Source organism: Tripterygium wilfordii, chromosome 4 (assembly GCF_013401445.1).
Source record: "Tripterygium wilfordii isolate XIE 37 chromosome 4, ASM1340144v1, whole genome shotgun sequence".
Classification (NCBI taxonomy): Eukaryota; Viridiplantae; Streptophyta; class Magnoliopsida; order Celastrales; family Celastraceae; genus Tripterygium; species Tripterygium wilfordii.
Genome location: NC_052235.1, coordinates 572,870 through 586,987, shown reverse-complemented (window position 1 = coordinate 586,987; position 14,118 = coordinate 572,870). Strand labels below are relative to the sequence as shown.

General features: G+C 36.8%; 3 protein-coding genes across 3 annotated transcripts; 2 read left to right on the top strand and 1 right to left on the bottom strand.

Moving 5' to 3' along the window:
• Positions 1 to 706: 706 nt before the first annotated feature.
• LOC119997231 (probable protein phosphatase 2C 60) lies at positions 707 to 7,263 on the bottom strand. The gene is made up of 11 exons (XM_038844111.1): positions 6,931 to 7,263; positions 6,269 to 6,387; positions 5,377 to 5,440; positions 4,841 to 4,949; positions 4,334 to 4,487; positions 3,242 to 3,367; positions 2,972 to 3,095; positions 2,571 to 2,647; positions 2,334 to 2,386; positions 1,643 to 1,697; positions 707 to 1,550 (listed from the first exon to the last, which is right to left on the bottom strand). Exons 2-11 carry the CDS (start codon positions 6,383 to 6,385, stop codon positions 1,338 to 1,340), a joined length of 1,092 nt encoding a protein of 363 aa, XP_038700039.1. The 5' UTR covers positions 6,386 to 6,387; positions 6,931 to 7,263; the 3' UTR covers positions 707 to 1,337.
• Positions 7,264 to 8,359: 1,096 nt separating this feature from the next.
• LOC119997232 (phospholipid hydroperoxide glutathione peroxidase 1, chloroplastic-like) lies at positions 8,360 to 10,780 on the top strand. Its single transcript, XM_038844112.1, has 6 exons — positions 8,360 to 8,742; positions 9,117 to 9,193; positions 9,272 to 9,333; positions 9,566 to 9,684; positions 9,768 to 9,935; positions 10,510 to 10,780. The coding sequence occupies exons 1-6, from the start codon at positions 8,488 to 8,490 to the stop codon at positions 10,537 to 10,539; spliced, it is 711 nt and encodes a 236-aa protein (XP_038700040.1). The 5' UTR covers positions 8,360 to 8,487; the 3' UTR covers positions 10,540 to 10,780.
• A 178-nt stretch (positions 10,781 to 10,958) lies between these two features.
• LOC119997230 (probable folate-biopterin transporter 6) lies at positions 10,959 to 13,539 on the top strand. The gene is made up of 4 exons (XM_038844110.1): positions 10,959 to 11,813; positions 11,975 to 12,088; positions 12,613 to 12,783; positions 12,884 to 13,539. The coding sequence occupies exons 1-4, from the start codon at positions 11,160 to 11,162 to the stop codon at positions 13,496 to 13,498; spliced, it is 1,554 nt and encodes a 517-aa protein (XP_038700038.1). The 5' UTR covers positions 10,959 to 11,159; the 3' UTR covers positions 13,499 to 13,539.
• The last annotated feature ends 579 nt before the right edge of the window (positions 13,540 to 14,118 follow it).

Below are 14,118 nucleotides of genomic sequence, written 5' to 3'. Positions count from 1 at the left end.
TCGCCGTTATTTTCTTATCTCCCGTGCTCGTCTTTTTATGAATTTATTGGCAAAATAGTACTTTTCATTCCTCAATTATTGATCGAGTTTTATTTTCATCCCTTAGTTCTTTTTTTCCCTTTTCATCCCTCAATTATGGAAAAGTATCATGTTTATCCTTCGAATAAATCCGGTCATTGAAAAATCATACGTAACATCATATTATTTGTCAGATTAGGTTTTTCTCAACCTCAATCTCACTTGAAATGACGAAAATGTTACTTTTCAATAGTTGAGGGATGCAAATGAGAGAAAAAAAAACTTAGGGACAAAAATGAAACTCACCATATAATTGAGGGACGAAAAGTATCTTTTTACCTGAATTTATTATTCTAATTCATTCAAGCAATTAAAACAAAAGGTATAATATATTTATATTTATGCTTCTTTAACAAGGGTAGGGAGGCTGGGCGAACCACGAGTTCTTCATCCCCTACTCTTGTATTAAAAAAATAAAAAAAAGAAGTCGAGAGGCCCGGAGAGCAGGTACTTCCTCTTAACCAGTTAGGCTACGAGTTGATTCACTATCACTATTGTAATCGGTATAATATAGCATGTTGGCGTTTGATAGAACCTTAAGGTAACAGAGATGCAATATACGATACAGACAGCTCCTTTGTATATATAGATGCTCAAGCAACGATATGGCAAAAAAATAAATCTGTAATTAAATGTGCATTCCATTCTGGTTTTGATATTTTCTATAGATTCATATCAGATTTGGGAAGAAAAAATTCTTACATAAGAGATACAGTGCATATATATGATACATCATCTGCATATGGAAAGACTTGCACTTTCACCTTTCAAGCTTTTTCTTCCCACACAAATCTGAGGCATGCCCCAAATCACATATATAGTTGTCCAGGTTTTAACAAAATATAGTTTCTATACCCTTCCCAGTCGGACCGATATCATCAGAAGCCCATAACAAGCAAAGATGGGATCAAAGAGTAGCCCAAGGAAGTTGGCGGTCCTGGGTTCAAAATCCCAACGGAGGTGGGGGTTATGGTATCCACAAGTGTACAAGCATTTTGTTTCCAAATGTGAAATGTCCCATACCAACGACGAGGCTTGCTGTGGTTGGGTGATATCCAAACAAGCATACTGTACATGTTTTCTTTTATACTAACTTGGTCATCAAACCTAAAACATGCAGTGCAATACGAAAAAGGAGTTCTCTCAAGTGTTCTAACTGTGTTTTCTTTCGTGTCAAACCATCTACAGATGTGTGTGTGAACCTGGATTATCAAGGCAAGGCAGGACTAACTCCTTCGTGATTTTTGTTATCAGGATATTCAATTGTGTGTAGAAGCTACTGATTCACTTCCTTCAGGAGCGTCAGCGGACTTAGATTCTGACAATTGATCATCTGCAGATGCATTAGAGCCCAAGGGTTTCTTAAACTGCACCAAGATCATGGTCATGTTGTCACACCCTTCCCCACCGGCAGTTGATGGCGCCAAACACCTGTCGAGTACTCTCTCACATACAGCAGAGAGCTTACTTTCCTGCATTTTTCAAGGAATAATACCGGCCCAAACTACACATGAATGGACGGCTATCAAGTTTATGATAAGAGAAATGCATACTACACACATACCGTCTTTAGCTGTTCATGAATAAAATCCACTAGTTGTTGGCTTGACATGCAATCCCTGAAACAATGAACAGGTAGAACCATCCACTTAATAATAGTTAAAACTTGAGCGAATGGTGTGTAAGAAGGATCACCAACACGAAATCCACAAAAAAGGACGTGCAGAGAAAATTGAAAGTACAGCAATGGATAATGTTCTTGTGTTTATCTAGTTTGATGGAGTAAAAGTATCACCTACTATATCAAGACATTTGGGGTTCAAGGTGTTACCTAATGACTAGTCCATTTACCCAGAGAATTAAATGGATATGCATGTATAAAAGAAAATTTTACCAATGAGAAAATTGCAAAATAACGCTATGTCAATAGATGCAAGATGATCTCTCAAATTGAATAATGAGGTATGTACAACAATGGAGCATTTAGTTAAAACAACAAAACAATATTAAAAAACTCAAAATAATACATCCCTAAGTTGATTTCAATGAAAATAACTGATGAACTCATTTCTCTCTAGTTATTGTAGTCTTATGGACAAGAGAGAACTATGAATTTCATTTTTTTCAGCATAAGTCCACTGATGATGCACTAATTATTTGCACCCAACTAAAAACATTTTTGAGAGTGATTGTCATGGTCAAATAACAGAGAATCATTTATACTATCCCAAAAATGAAAAGCATAAAATGCGTACCAGATTCCATCACATGCTAGCACAATAAAATTGTCATCACCACAAAGATCAACCTAACAAGAAACGAGTTCCCAAAAGATGAGGAAAAAATAGACTGATGTTAAATATATAGAGTCAAAAGTTGAGATGACACTGAAGCTATGCATAGCCCCAAAACATCACAAATTGGATAAAGTATAACGGCAATGTGTGTAACCATGAAAAATATATTGCTGAAGGTATGGACTAAGTACATACAGTGTTTACATCAGGATTTGCAGTTACAATTTGCTTTTCAACAGGCAAAAATTTATTCTGCTTGAACTCCATGTCACCTGCAGCAGAAAAAATCATAGTTGAAACATGAAACCATAAAGCATCTCATACTTTTGCAACCACTCGGCGAGCACACTCCGATATGTATCTGGAACGCACTATGGAAATTGGTTTTACAGTTGGAAAGTACTAACAGTGGCTTTCCACTCAGTGTTATCATCTACTGCCTTTCTCTCCAGGATACTAATGTGAAGTCCAGCTGGCGAGATTCAAGTAGTAAGAGCCAGCCTTTAAGCTACTAACCTGGAATAGATAGCCTAACGAGAGAGCTAAAACATGAAACTCAGATGGATTGGTTATCTACAAGGAAGCAGGTAAAGTACCTATTGCTCTTGTGAGATTTAAACTTCCATTTATTCGTGCCGCATGTATAAAGCCACCAGCTTTTAAAATTCTTTCCTTCTCAGCCACAAGATCAGGTTTATGATCCCTAGACAGATTGTATGCCTGCACTAAGAGGTCACCTTAAATACCAGAAACAATTTACCTACTAATAAAATAAAGATCATGGGGATTTCTTTCTCACAATAACATAAATCCAACTTTCAGGGATTGCAGACCACGATATACCTAACACGTTAAGTAAAAATTACCTGACCCTTTCGAGATATCACACAACGAGAATCACCAGCATTTGCAACAACAAGTTGGTTATTTCTAATAATTGCGACACAAGCTGTGCTCCCAGAGGTTGGTCCAGAAAAATCGGAGTGAGGACCCTGATTAAAATATTCAAATTGAATGAGTTTTTAACGACGGAGAGCTACTACAAGATTGCAGACAAAAATAACTTGAACCTAACAGTATGACCTACACAACTTATCACAAGTAAAATATAGCATTTAAAATAGCATGCAATGAATTTTAGTTTATCAACTGATTCCCAACTCATAAGAGGAGGCATAGGATCACCAGAACCCATGTTTCAATAAGGCCATATATTTCCCAAAAGCATAGAAAAAATATAAGTATTCTAAAGAAATATACTGAAAATCTGACGAGACAACCCGAGCACATACTAGTTACATACACTTTGCATCGAATATATACATATAGACATGAGATAGTGGCAACAACATACAGATGAACACATAAAATCTCTATCAACAAAACATCTGATAAGTTCAAAAGGTAAATGTGTCATATCTCAAGAATAATATGAATGTAAAGTATGATATATTAAATGAAAGAAAAAGAAAAAGTCTTAGCATTTTTTATGTGTGTGCACTCCAATGGAGTTCTGTCAAAAATAATCAAGTGTGGGATTTATGACAACTTTGGCAGACATCAAAATGAAAAGGAAAAACACACACAAACACAAAAGTTCAGGTTTAGCCAAAAAAGAGAGAGGCGGAAAGCAGTTGAAACCAGTAGCATACCATTGGGGATAACGCCAGCATTTGCTAGAGAGATATTTCAATTTTCAATAAATCATTGATGAATTTCTGCTTAAAGTGATATCTTAAAATTCCAATAAGTAATCAAAACCCACTCGAACCTCTTAAAGCAACCAAGGGATTAATCTAGACCATGTCTGATAATTATTTTTTACCTCCTTGATTGCAAAATGCCAAGTAATCAAGAACCCTTCTAGTTAACATACAACTAATGTATTAATGAAAAGTAATAAGCAGGTAAAGTCGAGCATACTAATATTCCAAAACTCCACTGGTTCTATAAAATACCTCTTCAAAACCCCAGTCATCATGTTGGTCATTTCCATCAGCACTCCTGGGAGACCATATTAGCCCTTCTATCATGCCAGTAAACTTGTTAATTTTATCGCCCAAAACAGCCAATTCCCTCCATCCTCTTTGGCCATGCATCATCTCATCCATTCTGCAAAACCAAACTGATACTTTTATAGCATCTTTGAAATAATAGAAGACACTGACTGAGTACCCAGTGTAAAGGATACGGACAAAACGAACCAATTAGACAAGTTAAATATTTAACATAATTTTTTTACATCCCGAGCTCCATAATGCATTCTGATCCTATTGTATCAGTTCCACAACAAGAAGCCCATAATTATTATGGCTATAAATCACCAAAACAGTCAAAACCACTTTAATTGGCTGAATTACTAGTCTACTTTGACATCAGCTAATCCATCAACCACATGAAACATTAGACCATGGCATGGAAAGTATAAAGTGAAAACTATGAGTCAATTGATCAGATGAACTGACCTGAAAAATGATTTCTGAACAGATGTCTCTATATCTCCAGCTGCATATGCTTCATTCTTGAGAACCTGCTGATGAAGATACTTGGCACAGAATTTTGCTACTACCTTTCCTGCGAGTTAGTTTATTGAAGTGAGAGACAGAACCTAAATTCAAGTCATAATTGAAATGATATAAACATTTATAGGTCCCCTTATAAAAGGAAAGAGTTCGGACAGGTACTAAATCCATTTCACACCAATGCAAGAACACATAAATGGTCATAAGAAAGCAAGAGCAAGAAGCCTTTCACAAAATATAAAAGCCAAAATTACTTTGTTAGCAATCTGAACTTGAAAACCTAACCCCTGAACTTTTTACAGTTATCAAACACCCCAATATGACTTCGATCTATTGTAAAGTTCCAAATTTAAGCAGGAGAAAGCTTAACTAAAAAGTTAAAAATAGAGCGTAAAACCAAATGGTGAAGAAAGACAAGCCCTGTAAGTAAGCAAAATAACAACATATCATTAAATGTATCTGGACATTCAAATTCTTACCTCCATGGCCATCATACACACCAAAGAATGAAGTGGAACCATCCAGATCAGGTAGTGCAGCATGCTACAAAAACAAATAAAAATAGTAACTAACAGCACTTCTGTTTTCTACTAAGAAATTCAAACTGTGTCCTTTTGAAACTAATAAAACTGTTCAAAAATTGCTATTGACAGCTTCTATGACAAATATTCTCAGAATAAACAGATGAGAGTGCCGAAGAAAATCATGTAGAAGAGCTTCAGAAAACCTTTGTCATGTCCTTGAAAGATCCGTTGTTTGCACAAGAGCCCACTTTTAGCAAAAAGCAGTCCGTGGAAAATAAGCTAAACTGCTACAACTAACAATTGAAATTTATGCTGACCTTCAATTGGTGTTTAATGTATTTGGATTTCAATTTATGAAGTAGCTAACAAATATAGGATGGTCCAGTTCCTGCACCTGCAGAACCTATCACTAAATAGTCATAGGGAGGGAACAAAAAGGGTTTTCCATGAGGTGGAAAATAAAAACTATTAGCACCACAAGGGATTTGCAAATAAGTGACCATCTGATAAAAAGAGCCAGGATTAGCCACCTTTCTGCAAAAACACTAAACAGGATGCACTGAATCTTCATTTGATACTTTTTATGTCTACAAAGTATCTTAAGTAAATTACTGCCGGTTGTTCACTCATTTTAAGCAGTCATTCCTTGACAAACCATCACTATAAGTCAAACTCAATATAAGAGTTTATAACTAAGTAGAGGCATTATGAATACAATCTTTTGAGAGATCTCATCTGAATTAACTTTTTTCCAAATTACGAGATAATGTAAAAACCATAAGAAAAAAATGGGAAAACATCACTCGTGGTATTTACAATGGGTACGAATGATCAACAGGCTACTTACAGCATCTTCCATGGTTGCCCGCCATCCTTGCATGGATGATAAACCAAATCTTAGCTTTTCATTCTCACCATCTTCTGAGAATTTCTCAGTTTTGGGGGAGCTCAGATATATGCCCATCTCTATCCAAAGTTTAAAAAAAAAACAAGTTAAAAGAACAAGAATAAGGAAGGGAACTAACAATTTCAGTACCACAGAAAGACCAACATTAAGTCAATATATATCTACTTCTCTGGCAATACCAACTGCATTAAGTATGTTATTCTAAACCTAATGCTGCCCTGTTTGACTTTAAGTACATTTAATATACGAATTCAAGTTTGTTTACGATTGTATTTGTACCCAAAGCAACGTGAGAAATGTCTCGACATTCAGATTTTCACATAATAGTATCTTCTCATCTAAAAATTGGAAGCGAAGACAATCAAGGATACTTCAAGAATCAAGTGAAATACCCAGATGCTCACTTGAAAAGAAATAATCAAATACTTCAATATCTAAAGAAATCAAGATTTGGATACGAAACACCAACAATCATATGTTCTTGATAACGTTAAAAGTTAGAGATCCAGATGCTGACTAAAAAACTGGAAATAAAACAAAAGAAAGAAATAATATCTGAAATGGCAATATTCACTAAACGAACACAGATATATTTCACTAACCAAGGCTGTCTTGAGTCGAGTCACAAAACCGGAGATACCCAGATGCCCAATTTGAAATACACTCGCAAAACAAGACTCTCACAATAAAAGTAGGAATCAAAAGTCAGCGACACATAGAACGATAGAAGCGTCGGATATGGGTCTCCGTAGATATTTCAAAGATCAAATGGTCAAGACCTAGGGAAATATCAAAAACATGACAAGAATAATTTTCAAGGAATCTTAAAAGGGCTGACTTCAACGAAAGAATCAAGAGAGCGACAGGAATTTATAGAAAAGAAAGTGATAAGATTATGAGAAAGAGAGGGCCAGATATAGAAAATGGAAGAAATATACGACTTTTGGAAGACAAGAAGAAATATACGACTTTTACCTTCCTTCCTATCTCTATCTAAGATTAACATTATATATGCACCCCAAATTTTACTAATCACACCCTAATCTTAATAAACCTCAATAAAAAATACAACATTATTATTAAGTACAATCCATTTTGCCTTAAAACTCAATCACACCCTAATCTTAATAAACCCCAATAAAAAATATAACATTATTATTAAGTACAATCCATTTTCCCTTAAAACTCAATCACACCCCAATCTCAAAACCCTAAATCTGTAGCATCATCCTCCTCTTCTTCACTTCTTCATCCACGCATCCATCTCCAATTGATCTCCATCTCTCTATCCTCAACCAAATTCACAAAAGCCCTATGAGAAAAATCCCAAATCCGTCGTTGTCCCGTTGCTTGGAGGTGGCGATGCAGGGTTGGAGAAGATTTTGGTTGGTCATCCTTGCATGGGGAACTCATCTTTATGTGACTTTTGCTGTACCGGACACATGGCTAATGAAGCGAAATGATTGATTGTTTGTAGTTCTTGCAATGTTGCTGTTCATCGCAAGTGTTATGCGGTAGAAAAGGTTGTTAATGAATCTTGGCTATGTTTTTGGTGAAAGTGTAAGGGTGGAATTCGCACACTTGTTTTGTTATCTCTGGGTTACTCCTCACCGCCGTCGTCATCCCGTGCAATCGTGAATCTCCGACAAATCAGCTTCGATAGATGAAGATGAACTAAGCATGAACGATGAATGAGGTGTTTTAAGATCATGTATTTTGACAAGAAATTGAGATACGCTTAGTAACTCGTGAGGGGCAAATAGTCCTACTCCTATCTAGATATGCAGTAAACAACCAAGCTTTGATTTTCTTTACGCTGTGTTACAGCATTTAGACTTAGTTCATCTAATCCAATAATTTAAATCTTAATTATCATTAAAAGTGTATCAAATTGAGGGAGATAGGCCTTGGCCCATCTCTATCCTTCTCCAACGGCCCAGCCCAATATTCTAAAATGGGCTAATCTTTTTGTCCATTTATTTATTTTAGTCTCTGTAATCAGAAAATAAAAAAGAACACGTGTAGCATTACCCGCCACTACCACATCCGGCGCAATCGCAAGGAACGACAGTATCAGTTTACAGAGCAATTTCCATTAATCGTTGGAGATTGAGATTCCATCCAACACCAGAAGTTCGTCAGTGTCAAAGTTGGAAACCATGGCTTCCATGTCTTTTTCTGCCAATTTCACTTCACCTCTGCACACTAAAAACTCTTCTTCTTCCTCTTGGCCTCCTATGTCCTCCTCGTTCCCGTTCATCAAATCCCCTCTTGGGGCATCTAAATCGGCTTTTATGCAACATGGTTTCTCTTTTCAGACCCCGAAACTATCCGGTTTTCTCTCCAAATCTCGTGCTTCGGGTGTTTGTGCGAGAGCCGCGACTGAGAAGACTATACACGATTTCACTGTAAAGGTTGGACTTTTTTTGCCTTACCTCTTTCAGTATGGATAAAAACTGAGAAGTTTATTTGCTGTGCAACATATGTTTGTTGTATGTTACTGGCTTCACTGGTTGCTAAGAAGTCATAGATCGCAATTGGGCCGGAAATATGTGATTTTTAGAGGTTTATTGACATCTTTTTGGTCTTGACTCTTGTTTAATGTAGTTGTGAACTTGAGATTGGTTTCACTGTCAATGGATTTTATTTTCAATTTACTGGGAAGATCATGATTGATAATTATCATGCTGCTTATAGGGATTGTCAAATAACTTGAGTTTTGGCATTTGATTTGCTTATATGTTAGGTTTGGCTTCATTTTGCTAACGAATGAAATGTCCTGGTTCAGGATATTGATGCGAAAGATGTCCCTCTTAGCAAATATAAGGGAAAGGTTCTCTTGATTGTCAATGTTGCATCAAAATGGTATTTTTCTCAAGTAAAGTTATTTTTTTCCCCTATCATGATTGATGTGTGTATGACTGGTTTTGATTGAATCTACAGTGGTTTGACAACAACAAATTACTCAGAACTCTCCCACATTTACGAGAAGTACAAGACTCAAGGTTAGCAAACTTTCAGAGTATGGATTTGCATTCTTTGTTGTTTATATTGATTAGTGTCTACGGTGCCTCGAATGCTATTTTGGTGTAGAGTATTTAGCTTGTCTCCAAATCTTTCGGGCCTTGTGGATAGTTAAGTGCTTAGTATTTTTGGAACCCGTTTGAAATCTTTGTATACTGGAAAAAATGTTCTCTGAGAATATAGTTAATGGTGCTAATGATACTTCTAATGCAGGATTTGAAATTCTAGCGTTTCCTTGCAATCAATTTGGAGGACAAGAGCCTGGGTCAAATCCAGAGATTAAACAATTTGCTTGTACCAGGTTCAAGGCTGAATTCCCCATTTTTGATAAGGTACATGTTTTGGCACCGTTCTCTACCTTTCCTACACATTTATGATAGATGATAAGTTGAATATTATGGCTTTTGTCCCATAGGTTGATGTGAATGGACCTACTACAGCTCCAATATACCAATTTCTGAAGTCAAATGCTGGAGGATTTTTGGGTGATTTGATCAAGTGGAATTTTGAAAAATTCTTAGTGGACAAAAATGGTAAAGTTATCGAGCGATATCCACCAACAACGTCACCTTTCCAAATCGAGGTATGTTTGTTCATCTGTTTGGGTGATGTTGACTGTTCCCAAGTCCTTACCGATTCCTTAAGATTATACTCTTTGTGATTAGTGCAAGTGGCTTGAAGTGGTTTTTCAGCAAGTGTACGTGTCTTCATGGCTTTTTTATACTTGCTTCCGGTGTAAGTGTAAGTGTAGGATGAGATAAAAAAAAATTGGCAGTAAAAGTAGTTTGGATGTCAATAAGGTGGGCTTGTTAGTTGTCACTGCACATTGATACCTTAGAAACAGAGGTATATGCTTCCTGCAATGACGACTGCATAGTGAAGTCTGAAACTTCTGAGTATATTGTGCCATCTCTGAGCTCATATGTAAAGAAGCTGTCGTTAGACTTCATCATCACTTGCACTAAACCAGAGAAAGCTGGCCAGGGATGATGCTAGCCGTTGACTAATGCTATGTAACTTTGATTACACGTGTGCTTATTATAGCATGCTGTAGTCTATGTGATACACGAGCCATTCTTCTGCAGTCCAAACTTAAACAACTCTTCTAACAGAGACAATTGATTTGTTTATGTGATTCTTCTCTTTATTTGTTACAGAAGGACGTTCAGAAGCTCCTTGCAGCGTGAACATTGAGATGCGCAACCCTGCAACGACAATGTTAATGCAAGAAAAATAGATCGATATGTCAATAGGTGCATCAGCCTTAACAAATATTACACTCTCTCTTTAGTTTTCTGTTTGTGAAAGCGGTCCTTTCTGGGCCAAATGTGTGATCTTAAGATACAATTTCATCTTCTTCTTTTCTTTTACTTTTCCTGTACCTGTACCTCACATTTGCATAGCAAGTCTCATTGTTGAAGGAATGTTATGATTGTGGAGTCGTGAGAGCAAATGAGATTTTCCCGAATCATGGGATGGTCCTTGGGGTTAAATCAAAGTCAAAGCTCTGACCTTCATGGTTAAAGTAACTTTTTCTGAAGTATTTTAGTATTTAAAAGAATAAAAGGATTGACTGATTCATAGAAATGAAGGATTATGCCAGAGAAACTGATTACTGATATATGTCACAAGAGATAGAATATAATATAGTATTCATTTTACTATTGAAATAAAGACGGCCAGGGTCAATTAAATATACTTTGTTTTTCATTTTTGGGACCCAGATCCTTGGAGTCGACGCTGACCTTACCCTTCCTTCACCATCTTCAGATCCATGAAAGTCTAGTTTTCACTATAGCATTCATTCATGGATCCTCTTGAAGACAAAGAACTCATCTCAAAACCAACGAACCCTGCCAAACACAACCATCCATGTCAATCTCCTACAAAAAACAATATCAATCCTTTCTCATTGCTTCTCCAACCATTTCAATGGCTTCATATGCTCTCAACTCATCTTACCCCAAGCTTCGTTATTGGAGTTGCCCTCGTTTATGGCCTTGGTCAGGGCTTCTCTGGGTCACTCTTCAAGGTAGTGACTGACTACTACTGGAAAGATGTCCAGAAAGTCCAACCCTCTGCAGTGCAACTCTACATGGGCCTATATTACATTCCTTGGGTCATGAAACCAATATGGGGTCTCTTGACTGATGTTTTTCCGGTGAGAGGGTACCGAAGGAAGCCTTACTTTGTTGTGGCGGGTGTTCTTGGAGGTGTTTCTGCATTGATGGTTGCTCTTCTTGGGAATTTGCCAGTTGTGGTGGCTTTGATTTGCTTGATTGTGTTGACTGCTGGGATGGCGATCGCAGATGTCACGATTGATGCTTGTATTGCTACAAATAGTATCGAATGCAGAGAGTTGGCTCCGGATATGCAGAGTCTTTGTTGGTTTTGCTCTTCTGCTGGAGCTTTGGTTGGGTACTCCACTAGTGGTGTCTTAGTTCATCACCTTGGAGCTCAGGTATGGCAACAACGACTGCATACTTGATTGGTCTTTGTTCTAATTTAAGTTCGATCTTGTCATATTTGAATATGAATTTGAGAAGTAGTGCTTTGTAGAAAATCATTTTAGTCTCTTAATTACATTTCATGTTATGACATGTGTTTTTGTTCTGTTTGTAGGCAGCATTCAGTATCTTGGCAGTCCCACCAGCATTGTTCATAGTTCTGGGCTTTGTGATTCATGAATCTAAAGCTATGACTACTCTTCATCCTCAGAAGAAAGAGAAAACGGAGGTTAGTAATTCATTTCCCCTCCACTACTTCTTGCTATTGTGCATTGTCAGTTGTATTAACATCTGCAAGAGACTTTGTGATGCAAAACTGTCCATGTGTGCTCTGATTACTTTAGTTTTCGACAAAAGATATGGTGGTTGAACAAATCATATCGAGGAGGCCATTAATTTCCAAACTAAGATGCAAATTTACATTTTTTATTTAGTAGTTTTTTAGTAGTGCAACAGTTGGAAAAAAATTAGTCTTTTTTGACATTCTGGTCTACTGAGGACAGTACCCAAGAACTAGTCCAATAGTCTGATCTTTCAACATAGCTTCGTTTGACTCATTATAAAATAATGTGAGATGGTACTGCCCCAGGTAGTTTCTGAACCAGTAAATCCTAATACAGCTGTAGAGATGAATGATACTGTCTTTTAAGTATTTGAATAATAGTTTTCTTTAGGCAGATAGAAAATGACTTGAGGTTTAATACTGTCTTTTCATGTGGATAATAATTTTTATTTTTTAATTTGCATATGCAGGCATTGGAGAGCTTAGGAGTGGCAGTGACAGGCATGTATGAATCAATCAAGTGCCCTCAAGTGTGGAAACCTTCACTCTACATGTTCCTTTCTTTGGCTCTCAGTATAAGCACTCATGAAGCGCAGTTTTATTGGTACACAGACCCTAAAGATGGCCCAGCTTTCTCACAGGTCCTCTATTTGCCCAATAAATCTCTCCCCAAAAATAGAACCTTTGACATATATTGATATGTTTTACTTGATCGTTCTTAAAACTTTGTTCGAATGGCAGGAATTTGTTGGGGTCATTTATGCCATTGGTGCAGCGGCTTCAATGGCAGGACTTTTGATTTATCACAAGACCTTGAAAGACTATCCATTCAGGCACATACTGTTCTTTGTGCAACTCCTGTTTGCCGCATGCGGAATGCTTGATCTCATCTTCGTCCTCCGGTGGAACTTAGCGCTCGGAATTCCCGACTACTTCTTCATTGTTGCAGAAGAATGTGTAGTAAGAATCATAACCAGAATCAGGTGGATGCCGATGATGGTTCTGAGCAGTCGGCTTTGCCCTTTAGGCATCGAAGGCACATTTTACGCGCTTTTGACTGGCATAGATAGCCTTGGTTCTTTGTCGTCGAAATGGGGTGGAGGGTTTGTTATGCATTTGTTGAATGTCACTAGGACTGATTTTAGAAATCTATGGTTGATCATTTTGATTCGCAACATTTTGAGGTTTAGCACATTGTGTTTCATCTTTCTTATCCCCAATGCTGATCATTCAGAGGATTTGATCCCCTTGGATATTTTGAAGAAGAATTCAGCAGCAAATGTAGATGATGATGATGATGATGAACAAGAGGGAATGCTGCAACTTGTTATTAAGAAAGAGAAACTTCAAGTCTAGTTTCATATTATATTCATGTATCAATAAAATTCGGTCTTAGCATATAACGAGTAAAAATCCATATTTAAATATGTACATATTTTATTGTAGGTTGTAGGGGATGGGGATGTTGATGGTGATGGTGATGGTGATGGCGATGACGTAGGAATCATACTGTTTACTTATTTCTCAAAATTATACCCTCACCCGAACGGTACCCTCAAACCCTACTCGTAATTTTGGGAGTAGGATAAGAGTAAACAAATGAAGGGTTTATCTATAATTTCATGATATATTTAGCGTATATGAGAGAGATGACTATCGAAAGAGGGTAAATTGGGGGTGAGAGTATAACCAATATCTCGAGTATGAGATCAAGGTAGAATGTTTTAATATCCGTGTAAACGGATTTGTGCACAACAACAATTAGCAAGGTTGTTTGATATGTTTGTTTTCATTTTTTAGGAAATGAAAAACACGTTTGGTTGTGATTTTAGAAAACACTGAACATTAAAAATTACTTGAAAATAGAAAACGAAAAAAGAACATTTTCTAGAAATAGAGGGAAAAAAAAAAAAGAAGGTTAAAAAACAAAGCAAAGATATTACGGTCAAAGGTCAAAAAATGTCGAAGCCAACGTG

Excerpts from the sequence above, each read along its gene's own strand:
- LOC119997232 (XM_038844112.1), top strand. The coding sequence starts at position 8,488 with ATGGCTTCCATGTCTTTTTCTGCCAATTTCACTTCACCTCTGCACACT. Across the intron at positions 9,194-9,271 it reads GTCAATGTTGCATCAAAATG|TGGTTTGACAACAACAAATT; the intron begins GTATTTTTCTCA and ends TTGAATCTACAG. Across the intron at positions 9,936-10,509 it reads CGTCACCTTTCCAAATCGAG|AAGGACGTTCAGAAGCTCCT; the intron begins GTATGTTTGTTC and ends TATTTGTTACAG.
- LOC119997230 (XM_038844110.1), top strand. The coding sequence starts at position 11,160 with ATGGATCCTCTTGAAGACAAAGAACTCATCTCAAAACCAACGAACCCT. Across the intron at positions 12,089-12,612 it reads AGAAGAAAGAGAAAACGGAG|GCATTGGAGAGCTTAGGAGT; the intron begins GTTAGTAATTCA and ends TTGCATATGCAG. Across the intron at positions 12,784-12,883 it reads ATGGCCCAGCTTTCTCACAG|GAATTTGTTGGGGTCATTTA; the intron begins GTCCTCTATTTG and ends TTCGAATGGCAG.
- LOC119997231 (XM_038844111.1), bottom strand. The coding sequence starts at position 6,385 with ATGGGCATATATCTGAGCTCCCCCAAAACTGAGAAATTCTCAGAAGAT. Across the intron at positions 3,368-4,333 it reads ATGACTGGGGTTTTGAAGAG|GGTCCTCACTCCGATTTTTC; the intron begins GTATTTTATAGA and ends TATTTTAATCAG. Across the intron at positions 2,387-2,570 it reads CAAATCCTGATGTAAACACT|GTTGATCTTTGTGGTGATGA; the intron begins GTATGTACTTAG and ends GTTTCTTGTTAG.